This window comes from Panthera pardus, unplaced genomic scaffold, assembly GCF_024362965.1.
Source record: "Panthera pardus isolate Hobbes unplaced genomic scaffold, ASM2436296v1 HiC_scaffold_2, whole genome shotgun sequence".
Classification (NCBI taxonomy): domain Eukaryota; kingdom Metazoa; phylum Chordata; class Mammalia; order Carnivora; family Felidae; genus Panthera; species Panthera pardus.
Genome location: NW_026526765.1, coordinates 139493292 through 139514510, shown reverse-complemented (window position 1 = coordinate 139514510; position 21219 = coordinate 139493292). Strand labels below are relative to the sequence as shown.

At 39.1% G+C, this 21219-nt stretch overlaps 1 protein-coding gene across 1 annotated transcript; it reads left to right on the top strand.

Annotated features, from left to right (window-relative positions):
- Nucleotides 1-6170: 6170 nt before the first annotated feature.
- Nucleotides 6171-20722, top strand: LOC109278885 (protein FAM170A-like). The gene is made up of 7 exons (XM_019469568.2): nt 6171-6365; nt 8176-8310; nt 10458-10598; nt 15242-15379; nt 16381-16530; nt 17540-18573; nt 19602-20722. Exons 1-6 carry the CDS (start codon nt 6296-6298, stop codon nt 18220-18222), a joined length of 1317 nt encoding a protein of 438 aa, XP_019325113.2. The 5' UTR covers nt 6171-6295; the 3' UTR covers nt 18223-18573; nt 19602-20722.
- The last annotated feature ends 497 nt before the right edge of the window (nt 20723-21219 follow it).

The window sequence follows — 21219 nt, the reverse complement described above, 5'->3', positions numbered from 1 at the left end:
GATAGCTTTGCATCGGTAGGAAGACTTGTTAACAGTAGGGTGTGACATTTATTATTTAAGCTTCCTCTTGAGAGCTGGTGTGAAGCAAGTGCTATTCTAGTCAGTGTCTCTGACCTCTACAAAAATCTGCTTTTTGGGCGTGTTAAAAAGATAAGCATTGTTAAAACTCCTGTGGCTGGTTCATTAAGTCAGAATTTCCACTGATATATTAACCTACTAAGTAATGGCTGTAGTAAGCTTATAGTGTATTAAGAGCAGCATTCAAAACAAAATACAGCCTCTCCTAGTTTAAGGAAAAACTAATTTCGTTTCATGTTAATTTAGCAGAAAGACTTTTTCCATACTCACAAAGTTCTATGACCAAGCAGATTGCTTAACTGTCTGAAGCATTCTTAACCTTCCTCTTTATACATTATGAGTCCGATCCATTCTTTTGTGAGAAGAGATTATGGATGTAAATGAGTTTTAAAGTTAAAATATTCTCTGTTGGAATAGATATGTTTTATTAGAAGAAACATTGTTTCGCCAGCTAATTTAAGTCAGGTATTAAAGCCAGAGAAAACCGCGATGCACTTCTGATTATCTGAATTTATTCATTATTATTCATTTATAGATTTATTATTTTTTGCAATAAATCTAAAAGGTCTAACTGTTCCTGATATTAGAGTTAGAGCAATTAAGAAGGTAGGTCACAGGGGCGCCTGGGTGGCTTAGTTAAGCATCTGACTTCAGCTCAGGTCGTGATCTCACAGCTTGTGAGTTTGAGCCCCATGTCAGGCTCTGTGCTGACAGCTCAGAGCTTGGAGCCTGCTTCAGATTCTGTGTCTCCCTCTCTGGCCCTCTTCTGCTGGTGCTCTGTCTCTGTTTCTCAAAAATAAATAAATGTTTAAAAAAATAATAAAAAAGAAAAGCTAGATCATAATTCCAGCTCTTATAGGGTTTACATTTTGCTGGATAATTTCTTGAGGATATATTTTCCCATTAAAAGTTCAGTAGGAGTTAATTTAGCCTTGACTCACCCAACTCTGTATAATTCTGGCTGTCCATTTAAAAGAATTTGTGCCATGGCCTGAATTACTATTAAATGTTAGAGGGCCTATGTAAACAAACAAACAAACAAACAAACAAACAAACAAACATTGTTGACCTGTGAGACTGTCTTCAGGACAGGTACATCATGGGGTTGCCAGTTACATAATTATATGCATTTCACTCTCATTGGATCATGTACCAGATTAAGTAGATTAGCAATGTTACTGAATGTGTTTGCTGTTCCTTTGTTGATTATTTTTTGTTGAAATCTTCTATAATTGTTATCCATTATCACACAAATTCTGTCTTGTGTTTATAAGAGCACAGTCACATAAAAGTGTTTTTTAGGAGTATTATATTCCTTTAAAACTTGGAAACTTTGAATGATATTATTATTAAGCAAAAGTATTTTGAAAAGAGGAAGTACTCAGAGAAAAGAATGCTCAAGGAATTATCCAGTTTGCAAACTTTTTTCCCCAGATTTACATTTTCTTTAACTTTTAGGGTGAGCTTAGTATAAGTAATACATATTAAAACGGGACCTCAAAAGTTCTTAAAAATTATGTTTTAAAATTATTCAAAATTACTCAAATGTAACCATTTTCCACATTTGTTGGATATCAAACTAGTTGAATACCCTCCTTTATACCTGTATACAAGTAGATCAGTAGATGGATGGATGCATAAATGAATGGATGGATGGATGGAAAGAGGAACAGAAGTTATTTTGCAGGAAACGAGTTATACTATAGTTATTAAAATATTAAATTAGGTATACTTGAACTTATCAAAAATCAAATACGAATGAAGCTAACAATGTTGAACTGTAAATGTTTCATAAACACAAATGTAGTAATATTTGAAATACCCCTATGAGTAAGAATAAAGACTTTAAAAATGTTGAGATAGGTATGAATTTAAGTTTCACTCTTAGATAGTATCCATTTAATCCTGCCATTAAAGATAAAAGTAGCCCATCTGTACTCCCCTTTTCTCTCTCTGTTTTTTAGATTTTGTAGCTATTTCTGTTCTGCATTCTCTTCTGTAACTGTAATCTTTGCGCTTGCTTTATTTTATTTTTATACTTCAATGGATTCATTGCTCTTCCCCAGCCATTATACCATATCCATAGTATTTGGGGGACTTTTAAAATGCCATCTCTGGGTTGGCTGGATTTCATCATCATATTAATTTTTTTGTATGCTTTTTCAATTAAGGCTCATGGATGATACATTTTTGAGAATTCTATTGGCTCTTAAAATGTTATAATTACGTGTGGCTTTTTTTTTTTTTACTTGCAAGAAGACAGTGAACACTCACTACCATGTGAGAGATGTACACACAGAAATTCCTCAACTGGGAGACTTAAAGTTGACCAAGCAACCATATACTGTAACTACAGTAACAGTGAAGCCCCAGATGTTGTATGAGTTTTCAAGAGTGAGAAGAGTTTGGGGACAAGCACAGAGATTAGACACAATCGTGCAGAGGTACCATCGAAATTTGGCCAGTCTGGGAGCACATGGTAAGACACCACCGGGTGACAGGAAGTCAGGGGCAGACCCTTGACAGCCCTGAAACCCAAACTTTATTCAGAAGGAATAGTATAGTAAAACTATTATTTTTATATAGTTGTCACCCCACTCCTGTCCCCACCCTCAGTTGTTTACTGTCAAAATTCTCCTGTCTTTTGGCATGGAGTATTCCATTTGTCCTTTTCTCACGGCATTGGAGTTGGCTCTATCACAGAGCTGACTTTTCCAGGCATGGCTCTTAACAGCACACATCTTTCTGGAAAAAAAAAAAAAAATTGATACACTTTTGACCATGTCTGCCAGTTGCTCTTGCACTTCAAAACAACTTGGCTACAAATACTATCACAGTTTCACACCTTCTTTCTTTCAGTATCTGGGGATACTCTTCTATTTTCAAGCAATAGGTGTCACTCTATGGAATGGGAAAGCCAGCTTCCTGTTTACCCCTGTCAAGTGACTTGCTCCTTCTCTTAGAATACCTGAAGAATTTTGCTTGTTCCTTTTATCCTTTAAGATTATATGTCTTTTATACATTTGTGTGTGTGTGTATGTATGTATGTATGTGTATATACTTATATACATATATATACATATGTATATGTATATGTATGTGTATATGTATATGTATATGTATATGTATATGTATATATATATAACTGGGGGTTATAAATTCCTGTAAGGCTCTCAATTTTTTTTTTTTTTTTTTTGGAAAAAATGTATACTCTTCCTTTGTGGTTCCATTCTTTCTGTATTCTAGGGATATTTTACTGTATTATATCTTAAATAACTGCTTTATTTGTTAACCTCTTTATAATTATGTATCATCATTTAGCCTTTTTATATCCATTGTCTTCTAGTTAATTACCTATTTCTCTCTTCCCTTTACACTTAAGTCAAGATGCCAGTTTTTCAATTTAAAACCTTATTTCTTTCTGGTTCTCCTTTGTTTACTTACCCTGTTTTGACCTTGTTTAGAGTCTTTGTTTTTTCCTCAGCTCTGAATTCTCCATTTTTATATCTTTGCATTGACATGACATCTTGTCTTAGAGCTCTTGTTTTATTAAATCTAGTTGTTTAAATTCTACAGCATGGAGAAATCTCGTGTAATTCTTCTTCTGTTCCTTGGGTTATGTTTAATGTCCCACTTGGGGTTGTTCCTATATTTTGTCCTGCTTTGTTTTACTCAATAGATATCCACTGTTGGTGTGTCTTTTTTTCCCCCTATTGCTCTTGTTTCATTTAGGGTTTGTATTCTTACCTCACTATATTTTACTTTAGGTGAATTTAGTCTCACATGCTTTGTTTTTGTCTTTCTCTGATAGCTGAAATATTCATTCTCCCTGCCCCTGGAAGAAAATGTCAAACCCCTCCCACCACCCATCCCTAGAACCTCTGAATAGGTTATTCCAACTGTCAAAAGAGCCTTTGTAGAAGGGATTAAATTAAAGGTTTTGAAATGGGAAGGTATTCTGGATAACCTGTGTGGGACTCATGTAATCACAAGAATGATTAGTAGAGGGAAGTGGGAGAGTGATAGAACAGAAATGAGACAGTGGAAACATACTGAAGTGCTATATTTTCTTTTTAAGTAATTATTTATTTTTCAGAGGGAGAGAGAGAGACAGAGCACAAGCAGGGGAGGAGCAGAGAGAGAGGAAGACAGAATCCGAAGCAGGCTCCAAGCTCTGAGCTGTCAGCACAGATCCCTATGTGGGGCTTGAAATCACAGACCAGGATATCATGACCTGAGCGGAAGTCAGATGCTTAACTGACTGAGCCACCCAGGTACCCCTGAAATGGTGTGTTTTGAAGATGAAGGGAGGGAGCAAGATCCAAAGAATTCAGGCAACTTCTAAAGCCCGGAGGAGAAAAGAGCAGATTCTCCCCTGGAGCCTCCAGACAGAACCGAAAACCTTGATTTCAGGATGTAAGGCCCATATTGAACTTCTGTCCTCCAGAACTGTAAGATAATACATTTGTATTTTAAGCCACCAGGTTTGTGGTAATTTGCTGTAGCAGCAAAAGGAAACTAATACAGTAAAGAATCTTCAGAACAATTCTTTCTCTTCGATCTAGACATAATCTGAGACATTTACTTTTGGGTGAAATTACTCTTTTTTTTTCTTCCAAAAAGTATTGACTGTTGAGTTCATAATTCTGCTTAGTAACTAGTCTGGTTAAGGAACTACTTGTGATAATTTGATTGCATTATATTTTCTTTTTATCTCTGATCACATTCTTCCCTGTAGTCATATATTTTAAGGGGCATGACTTATACCCTTGGAAATTAATTCTGTCACATGTACCTATCATACTTTGCTTGCCCTTTCTTCTTGAGTTGGAAACTAAACAAAAATTAGCGCTCCCTGCTGGTATAAATAGTGCCATGAGTATCCCTCTTGTAATGACCTCTTTATGGAATGAAATTGTAGGCTTGTGGAGTAAATGCTTATTTAATTTTACAAAATATTGACTAATTGTTCTTCACCATGGCTACATAAGTCATTTTAGATCATGAGGATTCCTTTTTTTACCCATATCTTTATAATCATTTTTTTACCAATTTTTTTACTATTTTTTTACCAATATGATACATGTAAAATAGTATCTAATTTTTGTTTTGCTAACAAGGCTGAGCATTTCTTGATAAATGTGCCTGCCATTCAGTGGCTGTAAGAGGCTGAGCCCCTGGTGAGTGAGGGGAATGTGCAGAGGCAGTGCCTACTGGGACCAAAGAAGACAGAAGGAGGCCATAGATTATGGCCTGGTTTTAGTCCAGCTGCTGAGGTGGAAGTAAATACAGATTGCCCCTAAGGGAGGGGGTGTATGCAGTGGTAGATGGGAGATAGGATGGAGCTAACCACAGAGTTCAAACCCTATACAGAGCCCCGCTCCTTCCAGAGGACATAGACTGGGGCCTGGAACAGTAGCCTGTAGAATGAGACCTTCATGCTTGAGAACAAGCTTCATTATGTGGTCCAGGGAATGTAAATGTAATCCAAGGGCTTAACTTTCCCCAAATCTCTTGGGAAATAATTAGAAAAAAGAGTAGCAAAAGAGACAACGGCTTGTTGTCAAAATACATAAGACTATTCCCGGGAGTGGGGAATGTCAATATATTTTAGGGTTGTATAGGATTATGAGATGTCCTCAAATGCATATGTATATACCAACATATACCTTACATATAACCATTTCACATAAGTTAAATAGTACTGCTAATAAGATCTAATGTCAACTCTTTTCTACCATTCAGACCTAGTTCTCTCAGGTACGATTTTAATATCTTCTACATGGGGAGATTTAGTAATGCGGTTACTGTAGATACATAAAAGAATGTTCTTTGTTTGATCCAAGTCATGTGTAGTTTTGATATCATGTGCAAAGTTCACAAATTCAAGTCACTGATGGGGTTTCCACTGGGGGGAAAGCAGTTGCTCTAGTCAGTGGGTCATGGCACTCCTTCTGTCCTGTGAGTACCAGCTGTGTCCCTGGGGTGCACTGATGTAACGCATAGGTCACAGAATTCTGATGCTGACTTGCATCATAATAGTCCTGATGGTGTTCTGAGCACTGGTCAAGACAGTGATTTAGTGAGAGGTAACTACTCAAGTGAGTTGTTGTTCTTGAATGTACTGATTTGATTCTCTGTTATTTTCCACTGACTCTCTGAAAGCAGAGTTTCAGGGAGAAAGGTATTGATTTGAGTCACTCTGAAGAGGTGAACCATGAAGCAGAAACAAAAAAGGAAACATCTGGAAAGTACATACTCCCCCGAAACTTCCAAGAAGTCAAGAGGTATGTGTTAAGCATCTTCTCTGAGCATAGGATACCATGGAATTGCCTCTTAAAAAAAAAAAAAAAAAAGGAGAAGGGTACCTGGGTGGCTCAGTCAGTTAAGTGTCCAACTCTTGATTTTGGCTCATGTCATGATCTCACAGTTCATGAGTTAAAGCCCCACATTGAGCTCAGTGCTGAGGCTTCTTGGGATTCTCTCCCTCTCCCTCTCTCTCAAAATAAATAAACTTAAAAAAATAGGGAGAGAGTATCCCTAGCTGTGGCAAGGGAGAGGAGGAGGGATGGGTAGGAGAGGGATGTGTATATGCTGGTTTTTCTGAGGCCACAGGTCATCTGAGAGTAAAGAGAAAGTTCAAATGGCCAAGTCCTTGTCTCTGCAGCTTAAGATCTGTACTGTTTATACCATGTCACTCACTGTGTCACAGGCGTAGTGGTTGAGTAGTACAGTTTTACTTAAAATATCATATTTTCCTTTATTTGATTTTTGCCTAAGAGCGTTGGGTAAGTATATGATGTTATTATGAGTCTTCTAATAGTCCTTTCTTCTGTTAATGAAAAAGAAAATGTGGCTCATAAAAGTGAGAAAAAAATTAAAACATTTAAAACTGGTTGTAGAGGGATGAGAATTTAAAGTCATAATTTATTTATTCAGAAGCAAAAAAGAATTGTTTTCCTTCAGACTATGAAAATGTAAATGTGGGGCTCCTATGTGAAATGCAAGAAAAAGGCAGAATACACATACATACCACTGTTTAGCCGTAATGGTTGAACTGAGGAGAAAGCTTGTGGTTTTCTCCCGAAAAAAAAAAAAAAAAATGGGAAACTGAAATAATTCTGGTTACCATGGAGATTAATAGTAAACAAGTAACTTCTATAAGGAAAAACCATTGTTCAAGGGAGTGGGGGTGGGGGACAGTTGAGAGCCAACCCCAAAGTTCCAAGTGGCAGTTGTTACTCCTGAAGAGAACTTGGCACTTCCAACAATGTTTGGGGTTTCTGGGGAGAGAGGGCTAGAAAGTGAGTCATGTCTACCTACAATAAAATGAGTGCATGTTGAGAGATGTTATTAAGTGTAAACTATGAAAACTGTAAAATATGCACTCACAACCATGTGTTCACATACACACACATGTAGAATGTAAATAAGCCAGGAAAATGTAGATACTAATATCACATATGCTTAGTATGTACTATGTACTATGTACTAGGTCCATTTATTTGCCCCTCAAGAACACATTACATCTCTACTTTGGCCTTTGTAACTCATACACAAATGCATCTATTTCTTACTTATTTAATAATTCAGGGTATATGAGGAGGAGTGGGTCAAGCCTCCTGGGCTGATGGAAACTTTGCTATCATTAACATGCAGTTTTCCAATAGACCCTGGGTTATCAACATGCTCATCAGCTAGAAAAGGAAAGAGCTCAGAGAGACACAGAGGAGGTCTTTATGATTCTGGTTGGAAGTGGCACATGCCATTTCCACTCATTTCTATTGTGAAAAACATAATCACGTGGTCAGAACTACCACAAGAGAAGTTGACAAATATAATTTAGTAGTATGTCCAGGTCGAAAGGAGACAGCTTACAGTCTCTGCTCCATTTACAAAGAGTGCCCTTATATAAACCCAACCAATCATGATATAAATACAATAAATGAGCTATATTTTGCTATCCATGAAAATGGAGTCCATGTTTGTTCACAAAACATGTCACATGGTCGACTCTTCTTGTTTGTTTAATGGATGGATAAATGTACAAACAGCAAACATGGACTACATCTGTATTATTTTCATGTAATTTCTCAGCATATATGAATTTAAAAGTTCTGCATCATGGACACAAGGGAATGACCCCAACTCAAGACCAGATAGCAAGGGGAGATTCTTCCTCTTCAGATTGCTTCTCCTGCATCTCTTCAGAAAACATGTTTGCTGGTGCTGGTAAGGAGAGTGTATTGAATAAATTGGGATCTAGGCTGAGGCCAGAGGTAAACTGGGTGATTCTGCCCATTAGTTGATACAAGGCTCCCTAGTACAGAAACAGACTCACAATGTGTCTTCATCTTCTTCCATGATCAACTGTGGAAGCCATCAGTTGGAAGAGAAAAATACTTAAGAGGATTAGAATAAGCCCCAAAAGATCAGTGGAGAGTGGTGTTTTATTTGAGGAAATGGTGGGAGAGTGTTGGGTATGAGAATTTTACTAGAGAAACGTGGAAGAGAATGTCAGTATGAGCCAGCAAAGCATATATGTTATCAGGAAGGTGTGAAATTACTCAAAGCTTGAAATGGACCAAAAGAGGTAGGATCCTTGAGATCTGGACTTGAGGTAGACTTTAGAGACATCCAGTCTAAGACCCGTCCCTTTCATGTATTTTTATAGCCAGTGTTCTCACACTTATCACCATATACACTTTTTGCACTCCTTATTCCCATCATTGATTTCTTTATAATCTTCCATATGTGTCTAAATTCTCTGTGCTATATTTTTGTCCCTACCATACAAACAGTGGTAATTTCTCTGACTTCTAGAACCCTAGATTAGTTATCCCTGTTTTTTTTTTATTTCATTTATTTTTTTTCAATTTCATTTAAATAGTAGTACACAATTTATAGTTTGTGTCTGATTCCTTTAACTCATCATATCTGTGAAATTTATGTTCTGTGTGTCAGATACATACACACACATATATATATATGTACACACATATATATATATATACACACACAAACACATATTTTATGAATATAAATAATTTATTGATTATATTTTTCTGAGTATTTGGGTTGTTTTTAATATGGGGCTATTCTAAAAAGTGATGTTTGAATATTCTATTACATGCATTTTGCTATCTGACATATTTCCGTTTGGAGAATGCTTGAGTTAAATTGTTAGGTGGTAGTTTTCAGATTTTATCTTAATCTCTTAGACATGAGTCTTTTATGCCTTTATTTTCTTATGCAGTCACATGTCACTGTACACTTAACCTTCCGCATCCTCCTCTATACCCCCATTTAATTTGGATCTTCACATAGTCTCAAAGCCTCATATATTCTTTCTCTTACAATTTTGATTTTTACACCTTCTAATGTTCTTTCATTATTTCTTTAGATTTCACAAATCAACTAATGCGGTGAGTCTTAAAGAGAATATTCCTAATCATTACCTTATACATCTGAATCATAACAGCATATACACACTCAAACATGTAATCATGGGACATGCAATCTACACACATAGATATTAGCTGAACTGAAACAGACACGAAGCATATCTACTGTTCTCACTCACGCAAAATTTACCCCGTATTCAGATTCACAAACACCAAATCAATCATATACTAAGCATCAGTCCTGTCTTAAGCAACATGTTAGGAGCTTATACACACAAATCACATTGCATCCATCACAACAGTTTGCTACAACATGTGCATTATACACATAGCAGACACATCCATAAGGGATGATCATCGTTTTTTTTTTTTTTTTAATGTTTATTTATTTTAGAGAGACAGAGCACAAGTCAGGGAGAGGCAGAGAGAGAGGGAAACACAGAATTAGAAGTAGGCTCTAGGCTCTGAGCTGTTAGCACAGAACCTGATGCAGGGCTCGAACTCACAAACTGTGAGATCATGACCTAAGCCGAAGTTGGACGCATAACTGACTGAGCCACCAAGGCGCCCCAGAGGAACGATCATAATCTTAAACTATTAGTGAGCAGTGAGCTTGGTTAACTTGGAAACAGAGACACTGGTATAATAATAAAAAATATGTTCTTCAAAAATAAAAATGCATCAATTGTTTCATTTGAGGTTATAAATCTCTAGGATATTGAATGTGGAGGGTCAAAGAGTATCAAATGTAAAGGAAAGCAAATGGTACCAAAAATCCTAACCAGGGTGAATGGATATGAGGAGCCATAGTAGCAAGATCCAGATAGAAGAATGGAATGCTGAAGTACTGTTCAGGACAAAATAAGTATTTCCCCAGGAGGGTGCTGGCAGTGGGGAGAGTAGGTTAGGGAGAAGACAGTAGGAGGGGAACAGAATGGAACCAACTATTTTTATGACTTTGATTTCATTTTCTAGGAATCCCAAAGTCACACAAGTATGATCCACCACCTGAGTACTCTTTGGAAGACAGTACTCTGGTCTCTGAGGCAAAAGATGGACACTCTGCATTGAAATACTTCTCCTATAACTCCTCCTTTCACCGTCACCCTTATGTTGGTAAGGAGAAAGAAAGGGCATTTAAAGTGTAGGCAGATCAGGGCAGTGGGAGTCTGAACAGACCTGTAGACGTCCAGCTCAGCATCTCTGCTCAGCCACTGGGGGAAAGGTACACATTGGGTCCAGTTATCATATTCTCCTCCTCTCTTATTTGGGAGTCTAGGTCTCTGTTTCTTAACCTCAATAGGAATTCATTATATATAAACACTTTTCACTCGTAGGGGGTAGGAAGGTACTCTGTGCATTCATTTTGAGACAAACATCATTTATTGAGGGAAGAAGTAGAATCAAAGACACAGTATCCACAATTGCTGTGGTATCCATTAAGCCTACAAGTTAAGAATTAATATAAAATTAAACCATAGCTTGTAGCACTCTAGTAATACATGACCAGAGAAAATATAAAAGAGCCCTGCATCATTAGTTATCTATGTTAAAGAGTCCTATAGGTAATGAATTGCTGAACTTGAGCTCACAATCGAAAACTACAAAATATATACCTTCAAGGTAGATTCTGCAAACACCGTGAACACCAAGTTTTAGCTTCAAAGTTCACTTAATTTAATAGTGCTTTAGGGGTGGTAAATAATGTTTAAAACTATTAAAGATGTAAAAACTGAAAACACTACCAAGAAAGAAGTTTTTTTAAAAAAGTGGTAGTTTTAGAAATGAGAAATAACATTTTAGAAATTATAAAAAATGTGGGATGAATTAAACATCACATTTGACACAAATGAAAAGAAAATTTGTGACCCAGAGGATATAGCCAAGGAATTACCTACAAATAGAAATCAGAGAGATAAATAGATGGGAAGTGTGAGAGAGAGAGATTACAATAAATGAGGACAAAATGTGATAGTATGACATATCAAACCGAGGTTCATGAAGAGTAATATGAAGAAAGTAAGACAACATAAAGAGATAATGGTCAAGATTTTTTTCAGAAATGATGGAAGATACAAATCCTTAGAATCAGGAAACATTATTAGGAAGCTTATCACAGGAAAGGCAAAAATAAATCCAAACCTGAGTATACTAAAACAAACATTCACAACCTCAATAACAAAGACCTTAAAGCAACTAGAGAGAAGCACACAATACTTCAAAAGAATGGTGATTTGTCAGGCAGTGTACATCTCAGCAGCGATTGTCAACACTGGAAGACAGTGTAAAACTATGTGCTGAAGGAAAAGAACAGTCATATCATAAAGAATAAGGATGAAATAAAGACATTCTTCAGGTAAAAAGTGTAAAAAATAAAATATAAAAAAGTTACAAGCACAGAATCTATTCAGAAAGATGGAATGGAACACAGGAACAAAAGGTGAGCTGAGGAGTTGGTAAGTCTGTGATTGAATGTAAATAGGCTTGATGATTAATACACCCAGACTGGTAATCATGAATTCAGAGATGGTCAACAAAACGGGTATACCTGAAGTATTAGATGATAGTCACATGTAACATGACTGGGAGTTCAAGTATTCGAAGCTGCGTATTTTGCACAGAGTGGGCAGCACCATTGACTCACATAAGTAACTCGCCCTCAGAAAAGAAAGGAAATTGGGTAAATAGAGCCTGCCCATTTTGAAAGCTCCCAGTGAATATGGCAGTGCTTAGTTTAAGGTAATATATTTGTTATCAGCTATCAAATGCTATAACATTATGACAAATCTAGTGGATTAAAGACAACAACACTTTATCCTCTTATTATAGAGGTCAGAAGTCTAAAATATGTCATATAGATCCACCCATCTAATCCAAAATAATCTTTCTACTTCAAGGTCCTTAATTTAATAACATTTGTCAAGTCCCTTGGGCCTTATAAGGTAACATTACAGGTTCTGGGGATAGGTTATGGGCATCTTTGGCTAAGGTATTATTCAGCCTGTAACCACTAAAATGAAAATGTGTTACACGCAAAGACATGTGAATAGGTTAACAACGAAAATGAAAATGTGTTACACGCAATGGCAGATGTAGAGTCAAGTAAACAAATATTTAAATATATTGACTACACTCTGTCATAGCACAGTTCCCGGACACACTGTAGGGGTCTCCATGAAGACAATATACATCTATCTACCTAACCAACAACAGTTGGGAACATTTTTAAAAAAAATTTTGAGTACTTATATTCTGGAGCTTTGGCCAGAAAAAAGACTCTATTCTCCATGCAGTATTCTCCATACGTGGCACACGTATGTCTGAGTTAGAAACCCAAATGAACTGAGTGTATGAATGATTGGATATATCTCTTTAATTTGGATGCACTTTAACAGAAATCTTAAACAAGCAAAAGGAAACTACACCGATTGGTCCTATTCCCAGGCACAAAGAAAACAATGTCATTTTCTCAAACTGTTCATTCTCTGTCTCTGACAATAAGAATACTCGTAAGTAGAGATGTCTGGACTGGAGGTAGGGAGTGGCAGAGAAAGTAAGCACGGCATTTGCTGTCTACAAACTGGTATCAGCTGATCCAAGTCTATGTCTGGACTACAGTGAGAATGCAAGGTGTCTTCCCCCTTGGGGGATACTCATTTGCAGCCATATAAAATAAAACTGAGAGATTCGAGGGAAATCTCAAAAAGGACAAATAGCCCAAAGTGCAAGGATATCAAAACAGAACCGTGTTTGCAAAGATGGAGGCTAAGGAAATGTCAGACATCTCTGAGAAATGGCAAGATAAACTCAGTCTGAACCTGGGAAGATGAACTCGGTTGGTCATAATGTGGGCAGAGTTCTGACAACCAGTGTGAAATGGGCCAGCAAGGACCAGAGAGAGTATCTAAGGAGGAACCACTAGATTTTCCTTTTTTTCTTTGAGAGGAGTAAACTCCTTAGCATATGTCCTCTAACGGGTGAAGATGGGACAGAGATTTGAAAAGAATCCTTAAATTTTATCTCTAACAACCTCCTACCCCCGTAAACACACAGGAATCTTTATTCCATGACACCCACAGCTAGACTCATCACCGTGTGCCCTCACATTTACATGTATTAACACTCTTCCTTTCATTCCCCATTCTCTGCTCCCAATTGTTTACACTCCCAGACACTCTCATAAGCTCAGATCCTCACATAGTAAGGAGGATACAAATGCTCATTTTGCAGCATTTGTATTCTTCACGTTTGCTTTCTCTAACCTCATTCCTTAGATACTGTAATCTCTAACTCACACAGATAATCTCACTCTTGTAGAACTTCGTATTGCACAGTAATGCATGAAGCCAACACAATCATATACCATCTTCTAAAACTTTTCTGTTCCTAGTCCCTTGGGTTCCTCATGCAATTCCACAATCTGGGAGCTCATATGAGGTCTCCCATGTATCCTTCACATGGTTAGTCTTCCAACACTTTCTCAGTGTCACCAGATCTCACAGAATCACCCAGGTTCATATAGTCTGTCATAAACCAACAGATATTATGTAACTACTTGAACTTCAATAGTATATGACACACAGATCACTCATGATACAGGGAAGATGTACTGGCTGTACCTATACAGAATTATGCTGCATATCACCCAACACATCATACTCAACGCCACCTTCACATTCAATGTCCGTGTCACCCCTACACTGTCTACATAAAATTATTGAAGAAACCTGACAGACACATGCACATATCAGACTGTACTCATCAAACCTGGTACACATACGAACTCTCTGAAAGATATACCACCTCCACTGACTTGTCTCATCCTTACACCAACATGACCTACCAGTCATCCAAGAGACAAAATAGACGTATTTTGTGAAGTAAAAATTGGGGTCCAGGCTTAACTGAAGTTTTTAAACATAAGAGACTTAATCCTGAGTTACTTTATTAGGAACAAAAATTCACCTCTTACTGAAAGTCCATGGAAATGTAGGAGGAAGGAAAACAAACTGGCGATATCCATGATGTGTTTAAAGTCATGGTAGAGATAGAGGTGATCCAAGAAATATGCATATTTTAGTAGGAAAATAACCAACAACATAGAATTTACCTGTAGATTGGGAAGATTTAAAGGTAGGGTATGAGTTTGGTAAGTATAGGAGCAAAAATTGATCAGAACAATGTGTGGGGCATGTGAGAAAAGTGACACCAGTGACAGGGCCAAATGAGGGCTGAACCATTTAGCAGTCAGTAGCTGTTGACAGGGGAGCTGTGTCCATTGTTGAGAGGTGTGGTCTGAAGTCCACCTTGGGGTTCCTACTGGAGTCTCCAGGTCCTGCATTGCATACCTGTTCAGCAGGGCCCTCATGTGAGGTTCCACAAGAGTAGATAACCTGGAAGGGGAGGATAAGGACCAGCAGTGGAAGTCAGTCAATTCTTTCCTGTAAATTCTAAACCTACCATGAAGCAGCAGGACTTATATATCATAAACCACAACTGTCAAACTGAGACCTTTACCTTATCATGTACCTGGAAAGAATTTGAGCTTGGATACACTCCAGAAAACAACATAGGGCACTCATAGTTCATCAGATACTTCATTCCAACAAATATTTTTATATACCTTGATTTTAGGACTTTGAACAGAAACTAGACTATAATCTTCATGAAGATAAGTGCCATGTGTGTGATTCTTTGTGGTATTTCTTGAATGTTTAGTGGAAGCAAAAAAAATATCTGATTTTCCTTCTCTTCCCCAGAGGTCTTAAAATCAGGTGAAGAAGACTCTTCACATTCTGGACCCTCTAGGTTGGTCCAGTTCCACAACCAGATGGCAAAGGTTTCAGACTCAGAACAGATCTTCGGTGTCCCTTCTCCAGACAGGCCCATTCACAGTGGTATGTGATGGGGGAGAGGAGGGGCTGAGGGGGATTCAGGCATGGTGGTGAGGCAGCGTGTTAGTCAAAAATTAGAATTGAGCTCCTTTGCTCAGCAATGTCCATAGATGACCTCTTCTCTCAAGGACTGCCCAGGGTCTCTGTTTATAATTGTTAGGCAGAATATACCATTTCAGCATCCCTGTCTTCTTTGGAAGAAGCCCTTAATGGATCTGAATGGGAAGATTAAAAATCTAAGAGAAATGTAGAAATACATTTCCAGAAGAGGAGTCTGTGAAGTCTTAATTTGACCATCTCCAGCACCAGAGTTCCGAGGGAATCTTGAAAATCGATTTTATCTGTATATATACATATCTTTGTATCTATGTTTCTCTCTGTCTCCCTCCCTCCCTCACTCTGTCTCTCTCTCTCTCCATCCATCCATCCATCATCTGTCTATCCTCACTATATGTGTGTGTAGATAGATATATATCCATATGTAAGTAGATGTAGATGCAGAGGTCTTCATACAACTTGTACCCCACATTCCCTAATTACACAATTTCCCATGAGGAAAATCAAGCTATTAATATCCAACTTAAGTGACTGCATACTGTTTTCCAGGAATAGTTCTTTCTAAGTGTTCAGTATTCTCTACACATCTCCAGAAATATCACATACGAGGTACTAAATATCATGGGCGTCCACCATAAACACAATTTTAATAATTATTATTTACTTATATCTTAGAGTAAGTGAAGTTTTCAAAGGCCAACGCACCTTAGAGTTTTTGGGTTTCAAATGAGAAAGTCACCTTCATTTTAATGAGAGCAAGTCTCATGTTTGGTAATGATGTGTGGCTTCTAATGTCCACTCAATGTGTGTCTTTTGAATTGACAAACTCTGGAAAATGCCACATCTCAATGTTTTGTTTGGTTTTGTTTGTTTTAATGACTCCACAAAATGCCACCTCAATGTTTTGGGTTTTTTGTGTGTTTCTTCGTGTTTATTCCATTCTCCAGAAGTCACGAAAGGTGAAGAGGATGTCCCTCCTGCTGAGTCATGTGTAGTGGTCCCTGCCTGCAATCAGGCAGCAGAAGAAAAGTCCTCTGTCTCAGAATACTTTTCCTGTGTTTCCTCTGTACGCAAGCTCGTTCCTGTTGATGAGTGTGGTAAGAAAAACAAACAGGTGGGGTCTGAGTATGGAGAGGAGGTAAAACTGAGCTGCTTGGCCCAAGCCCTACTTATTTAGTCTCCCCTCAAAAGCAGAAAAGGGTTTCAGGGTGGAGGCATTGGGCTGAAGCCTCTGCAGAGGAACAGAGAGAGTCAGTGTCCCTTCAAAGATAAGACACAGCTCCTCATATGAACACTGGGATGGGTCATGTAGAGCACAGTGCCGGTGTGGGCAGTTCATCGGAACCTTCCCCCTCAGAGGAGCATGAATTCATATGCTCACACACACTCACTCATCTGTATTCCTTCCTACCAGGTATGGTGCCATTTCTCCTTCCTTTTACTTTTTCTACCAAACTTACCTGCCTTCATTCCTCATTAACCTTCCTGTGTTCTAGTAACATGGTGTAGGTATGCCCCGGTACCTTCATTCCGACTCACCCACTTACACACTAATCCCATAAGCAATTTATGTTGCCTCACACAGATAACTTGTTTCAACTCCCTCATGCTAAGCCAAACTGCAGAAAATTCATAGACCCTGGAGGGAATGCACTTTCATATACTGCCTTTCTAATCTATATGCCACTTGACCCACAAAGACTTCGGCCCCTCATGGAGCCACACATTCTGAGAGCTCAGGTCACTTCTGCTAACACTCGATGTCATATCGACTCGCAGCAAGAATAGGCAGCGCTCCTGCACTTGTTCACATTTAACGCACATGCGCACATTCATCCGCCGTCGCCTTTTACCAGTATCGAAAACACTCACCAGAGATGTCCCCAGACACACATACAACTCCGCTACACACACCACACCCTCATTTCTCCAGTTATACCAGGTGCACCTCAAGTAAAACATACCACTCCCAGAATTCTGCAGTGTAACATGTACATATGCTTCTGCTTCACATTTCCGCATAGGAATATTCTCCTGGCCATATTAAGTCCTCCAGACATCACATACTTATTCTACTTGTTTTATGTTTGGAATTTTCTTTCCTAGGAATCCATCAATTACATCAAGATGTTTCTTGTCTTGGATACCAGTTGGAGACTTCCTCCCCTTTTCCACACGTCTCCTTCCCATTCCATTTTGTCAGTGATACTAAGTCCTCTTTTACCTCAGAAGACATGAAAGAGGAAAGGCTCATGACAATTTACTATATGCGTGTCCAGATGAAAAGGGGAGTGGCTGTCTTATGTGACACAGAGGAAGGACTGGAGCCTCCCTCAAAGAAGACAAGAATACAAAAAATGACCTTTATTGAAAAGAGCCCTACAGAAGCCACCCTCTCTTATGTGGGTACGAAGGAACTCCTGACTGACAGTGAGTCCAGCTGGAACAACAAAGACCAAGAGGAACAGGAGGAGGTTGAGAGTCCAGCAGAACCTCCAGCTGTAGATGAGTGTTCCAGGGCCAAGACGCCCGAATGGCTGGTGTCCCAGGATAGTGGTGTCAGGTGCATGGGCTGCTGCCGGGTCTTCCCCACCTTAGAGGTCCTCCAGCAGCACGTGCAGCATGGGATCAGTGAGGGCTTTAGCTGCCGTACTTTCCATCTTACCTTGACTTGGCTGAAGAGCAAGAAGAGCAGGATAGAGAAGAGGAGGAAGAGGAATAAAGTCAGGAAGATAATGTACCAATGCCAGAAAGGAACGCGTTTTGGCATGAAATCTTCACGCAAATAAACAGACTACTTTTCAGCCCCTAAAAGAGAGGAAGTAGAGTAGGCCATACTCTACTGAGGGGGCTTCATCTTCTCTAAACAGCCCTAATACCCACTGTTGTTTATTTACACCCACCCCCACCCTCACCACTATCACCACACCACCCATAGGAGCAGAGAACCATTTTCACTTTTACCCACTCCTCTCCCAAGAAGGAGGAAGAAGAAGGAAGGTCACACCTTGTGGAACAGCAAGATGTTCTTGAGCCAACGAAAGAACAGTGAACACCAGTATATCATCGCCACCATTACAGTTGGGGAAAAAAAGACTCACTGGAAGGTGGCAACTTCTAGGGGCCAAATTATAGAAGAGGTGAGGACCCTTGGGGTAAGAGAGCACCTCAAGGGTATTTGGGATTCAGGGTTCTGAGAAAAGGTGGCAGCCAGCAGAGATGCCTCCTGAGGTTCTCCAGTAACTGTGATGATGAATTTCCTTCAGAAGAATATAGACTTGAAAGTGGAATTAATTAGTGAGAATGCTTCCTTTTTATGCCCTTTAAGGAGACAGGAGTAAAGACAGACCAGTCTGGTAGTTCAGTAGGGCAGAGAAGCCTGGGCCCATCATTCCTAGGTAAACCAAATGTCTTGGGAGTCACATCCACCCTAAATATATTCCTGGGCCTGCCTCCCTTTCAAGAGGCACAGGGCTTAGCAGGGACAAACATTGTCTCCTGGAGGAAGGGTTGGTACACAGGCCAGTCTTCCTAGGTGTGAGTGAGATCTCAGATGTCATATTGTGAGTTGCATACCCTGAGGAATCTGCTGGGGAGTTACAACCACTTGAGAGAAACAACCAATGGAATCCTTTTTTTGTTTTGTTGTTGTTGTTGTTGTTGTTGTTGTTGTTTTATCCCCTTTGGTATATACTATTTGCCTGTAGTTCTGGTTGCTTTCTCTCAAGTGTCAGATGCAACTGGAGGAGGAGAGGGATCGAGGGTACCCTTCTGCCAAGGATCCTTTCTGGAAGCTTTTAATGTGTTGCTTCCTGGAGGATCCTCATATTCTTTTATGAAAGTGCACAGTCTCCACATCTTATTCTTTATTTTTGTTACAGCATCAAGTGCCTTGTTCTAAGGGATCTGTAGAGGGGTTAAACATGGATGAAACTACAAAGACATTGCAAAGCCAGCTTCACACTACAACGAATGGGTGTATGTCTTTTTAGTTAATGGGACGAAGGAAGGGCTCATTTTCCATGCTCCAGAAATCAGTTAGACTGTAGCCCGGGAATGGCCCCAAATTTTCTGAATAATGTAGAGTGACTGAGGACTTATCACTAAAATAAGAAAAGCTGCCTTCCTCACTGAAGGGACCCTCTTCTCTGTTTTGGTTTTTTCACAGCAACACAGACCCATGGCCCAAAGATTTCAACTGATGGTATCCAGTACCTTCCTACAGTCTGATGGGAGCACAAAAGTTCTCGTGAGCCCCATAGCAGGGAGGGCTGGCTGTAGATGGATGTCCCTGATCCTTTGCAGCTGCTCCCAAGTTACCCTGGTAAAATGTGGTGCCCGTGTCTGGAGAAAATATCCACATGGACCTGTGAGGAGCCCGAGGAACACCAGGAATACTGTGCACTCAGGAGATCTGCAAGACAACTTTCCTGCCCCTGCCAGCCCACCTCACCCCTCCAGGAGTTCGATGCCATTGCAGACATCTGCAAGGTTGCCTTGTGGAGAAGAGGGCGATATCCCTAGAGAGATCTTAGTACTGTGGAAAGCACATTTCTCATACCTAGACCTTTCACCGGTGCAACAGAAGGTTGATGAGGACTTGGCAGGACTCCAGGAAGGAGATTGCTAACTTGACAGAAGGTTTAAAAGGATATGTCAATTTCCTTCCCAGTCTCAGTTCTACTTGTAGCTTCTCAGGTCCCTTTCATTTAGTGGAGGCTTGACCACCTGGCTTGTAGTCTTATTCTCCAGCCCAGCTGTCACTCTTCAACCCACCAAATGTATTCCCCTCCTCCATACCTTCTACCCAGAATACGTGTAGCAGAGCATGAACACTGACGGATACAGATGGTACAGATTGTCATCCATACCTTTTCACCCACACATTCCCACCAACGTAGTCTTTGTTAACAACTTGACTTATTTTTCGATATCTTTTTCTTTAAACGCACATATACCTTTCCCCTACATTTCTCTAACATGCTCACCCACACAGTTATTTGCCTGGGGAGCCATTCTTATCATTGAGACAGGAAAAGCTAGTGTACAGACGAAACCAAAAGTAAAGAAAACCCACTCCTTGGCTTTCATGAGCTCGTGCACGTGTAGGTGTACACACACTTCTTACACGGTCAAAGTAGGAAGGATGGAACGTATGACAAACATCAGAGACGATCAAGTATATGTACCCAAGGGTGTCCCAAAAGTCATAGCACACTTTCAAGCTTAATCATTTTAGAAACCTAAAAGCTACCAATTTTTGAACAATATAATTTGCATGTTGAATTATTTGCATGTCACTTAACACTGTAATTATACATTTTCAAAGATAAATTGTAATTTTTCTTTGTCATCTGCCATCTTCAGTCAGAGGGACAGATACACACAAAAAAAATGTTTTTAAAGCATATATATATATATGATTATCTTGAAACTATTTTTATGTCTATTGCCCCTATGGATATGTACATGTAAGAAGTGTGTGTGTACCCGTGTGTCATAGAAGGGGTGGATTATAGTTGCTTTTGCTTTCATCTGTGTAATTCTTTTTCCTGCTTCCTTTGATAAGAAGCTCTACTTTCTGGCCACAAATATATGGGCAAGTAAGTCAGACTAATGAAGTGAAGTCCTTACTTCGCTACTTGGCTTCCATGATTCACCCTGGGAATAATCATCAGTCTGGGTTGTACTGATAGCTTGGAAAATTAAAATAGAGGAGCTGGAGACTGGGGCAATTGGTGGGGAGTTATCCTTTGTCTGCAACTCAAGGTCTATGAGCCTCTAAG

What these genes read in the sequence shown, in the direction of transcription:
- LOC109278885 (XM_019469568.2), top strand. Translation starts at nt 6,296, where the DNA reads ATGAAGCAGAAACAAAAAAGGAAACATCTGGAAAGTACATACTCCCCC. An exon ending in AACTTCCAAGAAGTCAAGAG is followed by an intron (nt 6,366 to 8,175) that starts GTATGTGTTAAG and finishes GTAATTTCTCAG; the next exon opens with CATATATGAATTTAAAAGTT. An exon ending in CGTTCCTGTTGATGAGTGTG is followed by an intron (nt 16,531 to 17,539) that starts GTAAGAAAAACA and finishes TTTCTTTCCTAG; the next exon opens with GAATCCATCAATTACATCAA.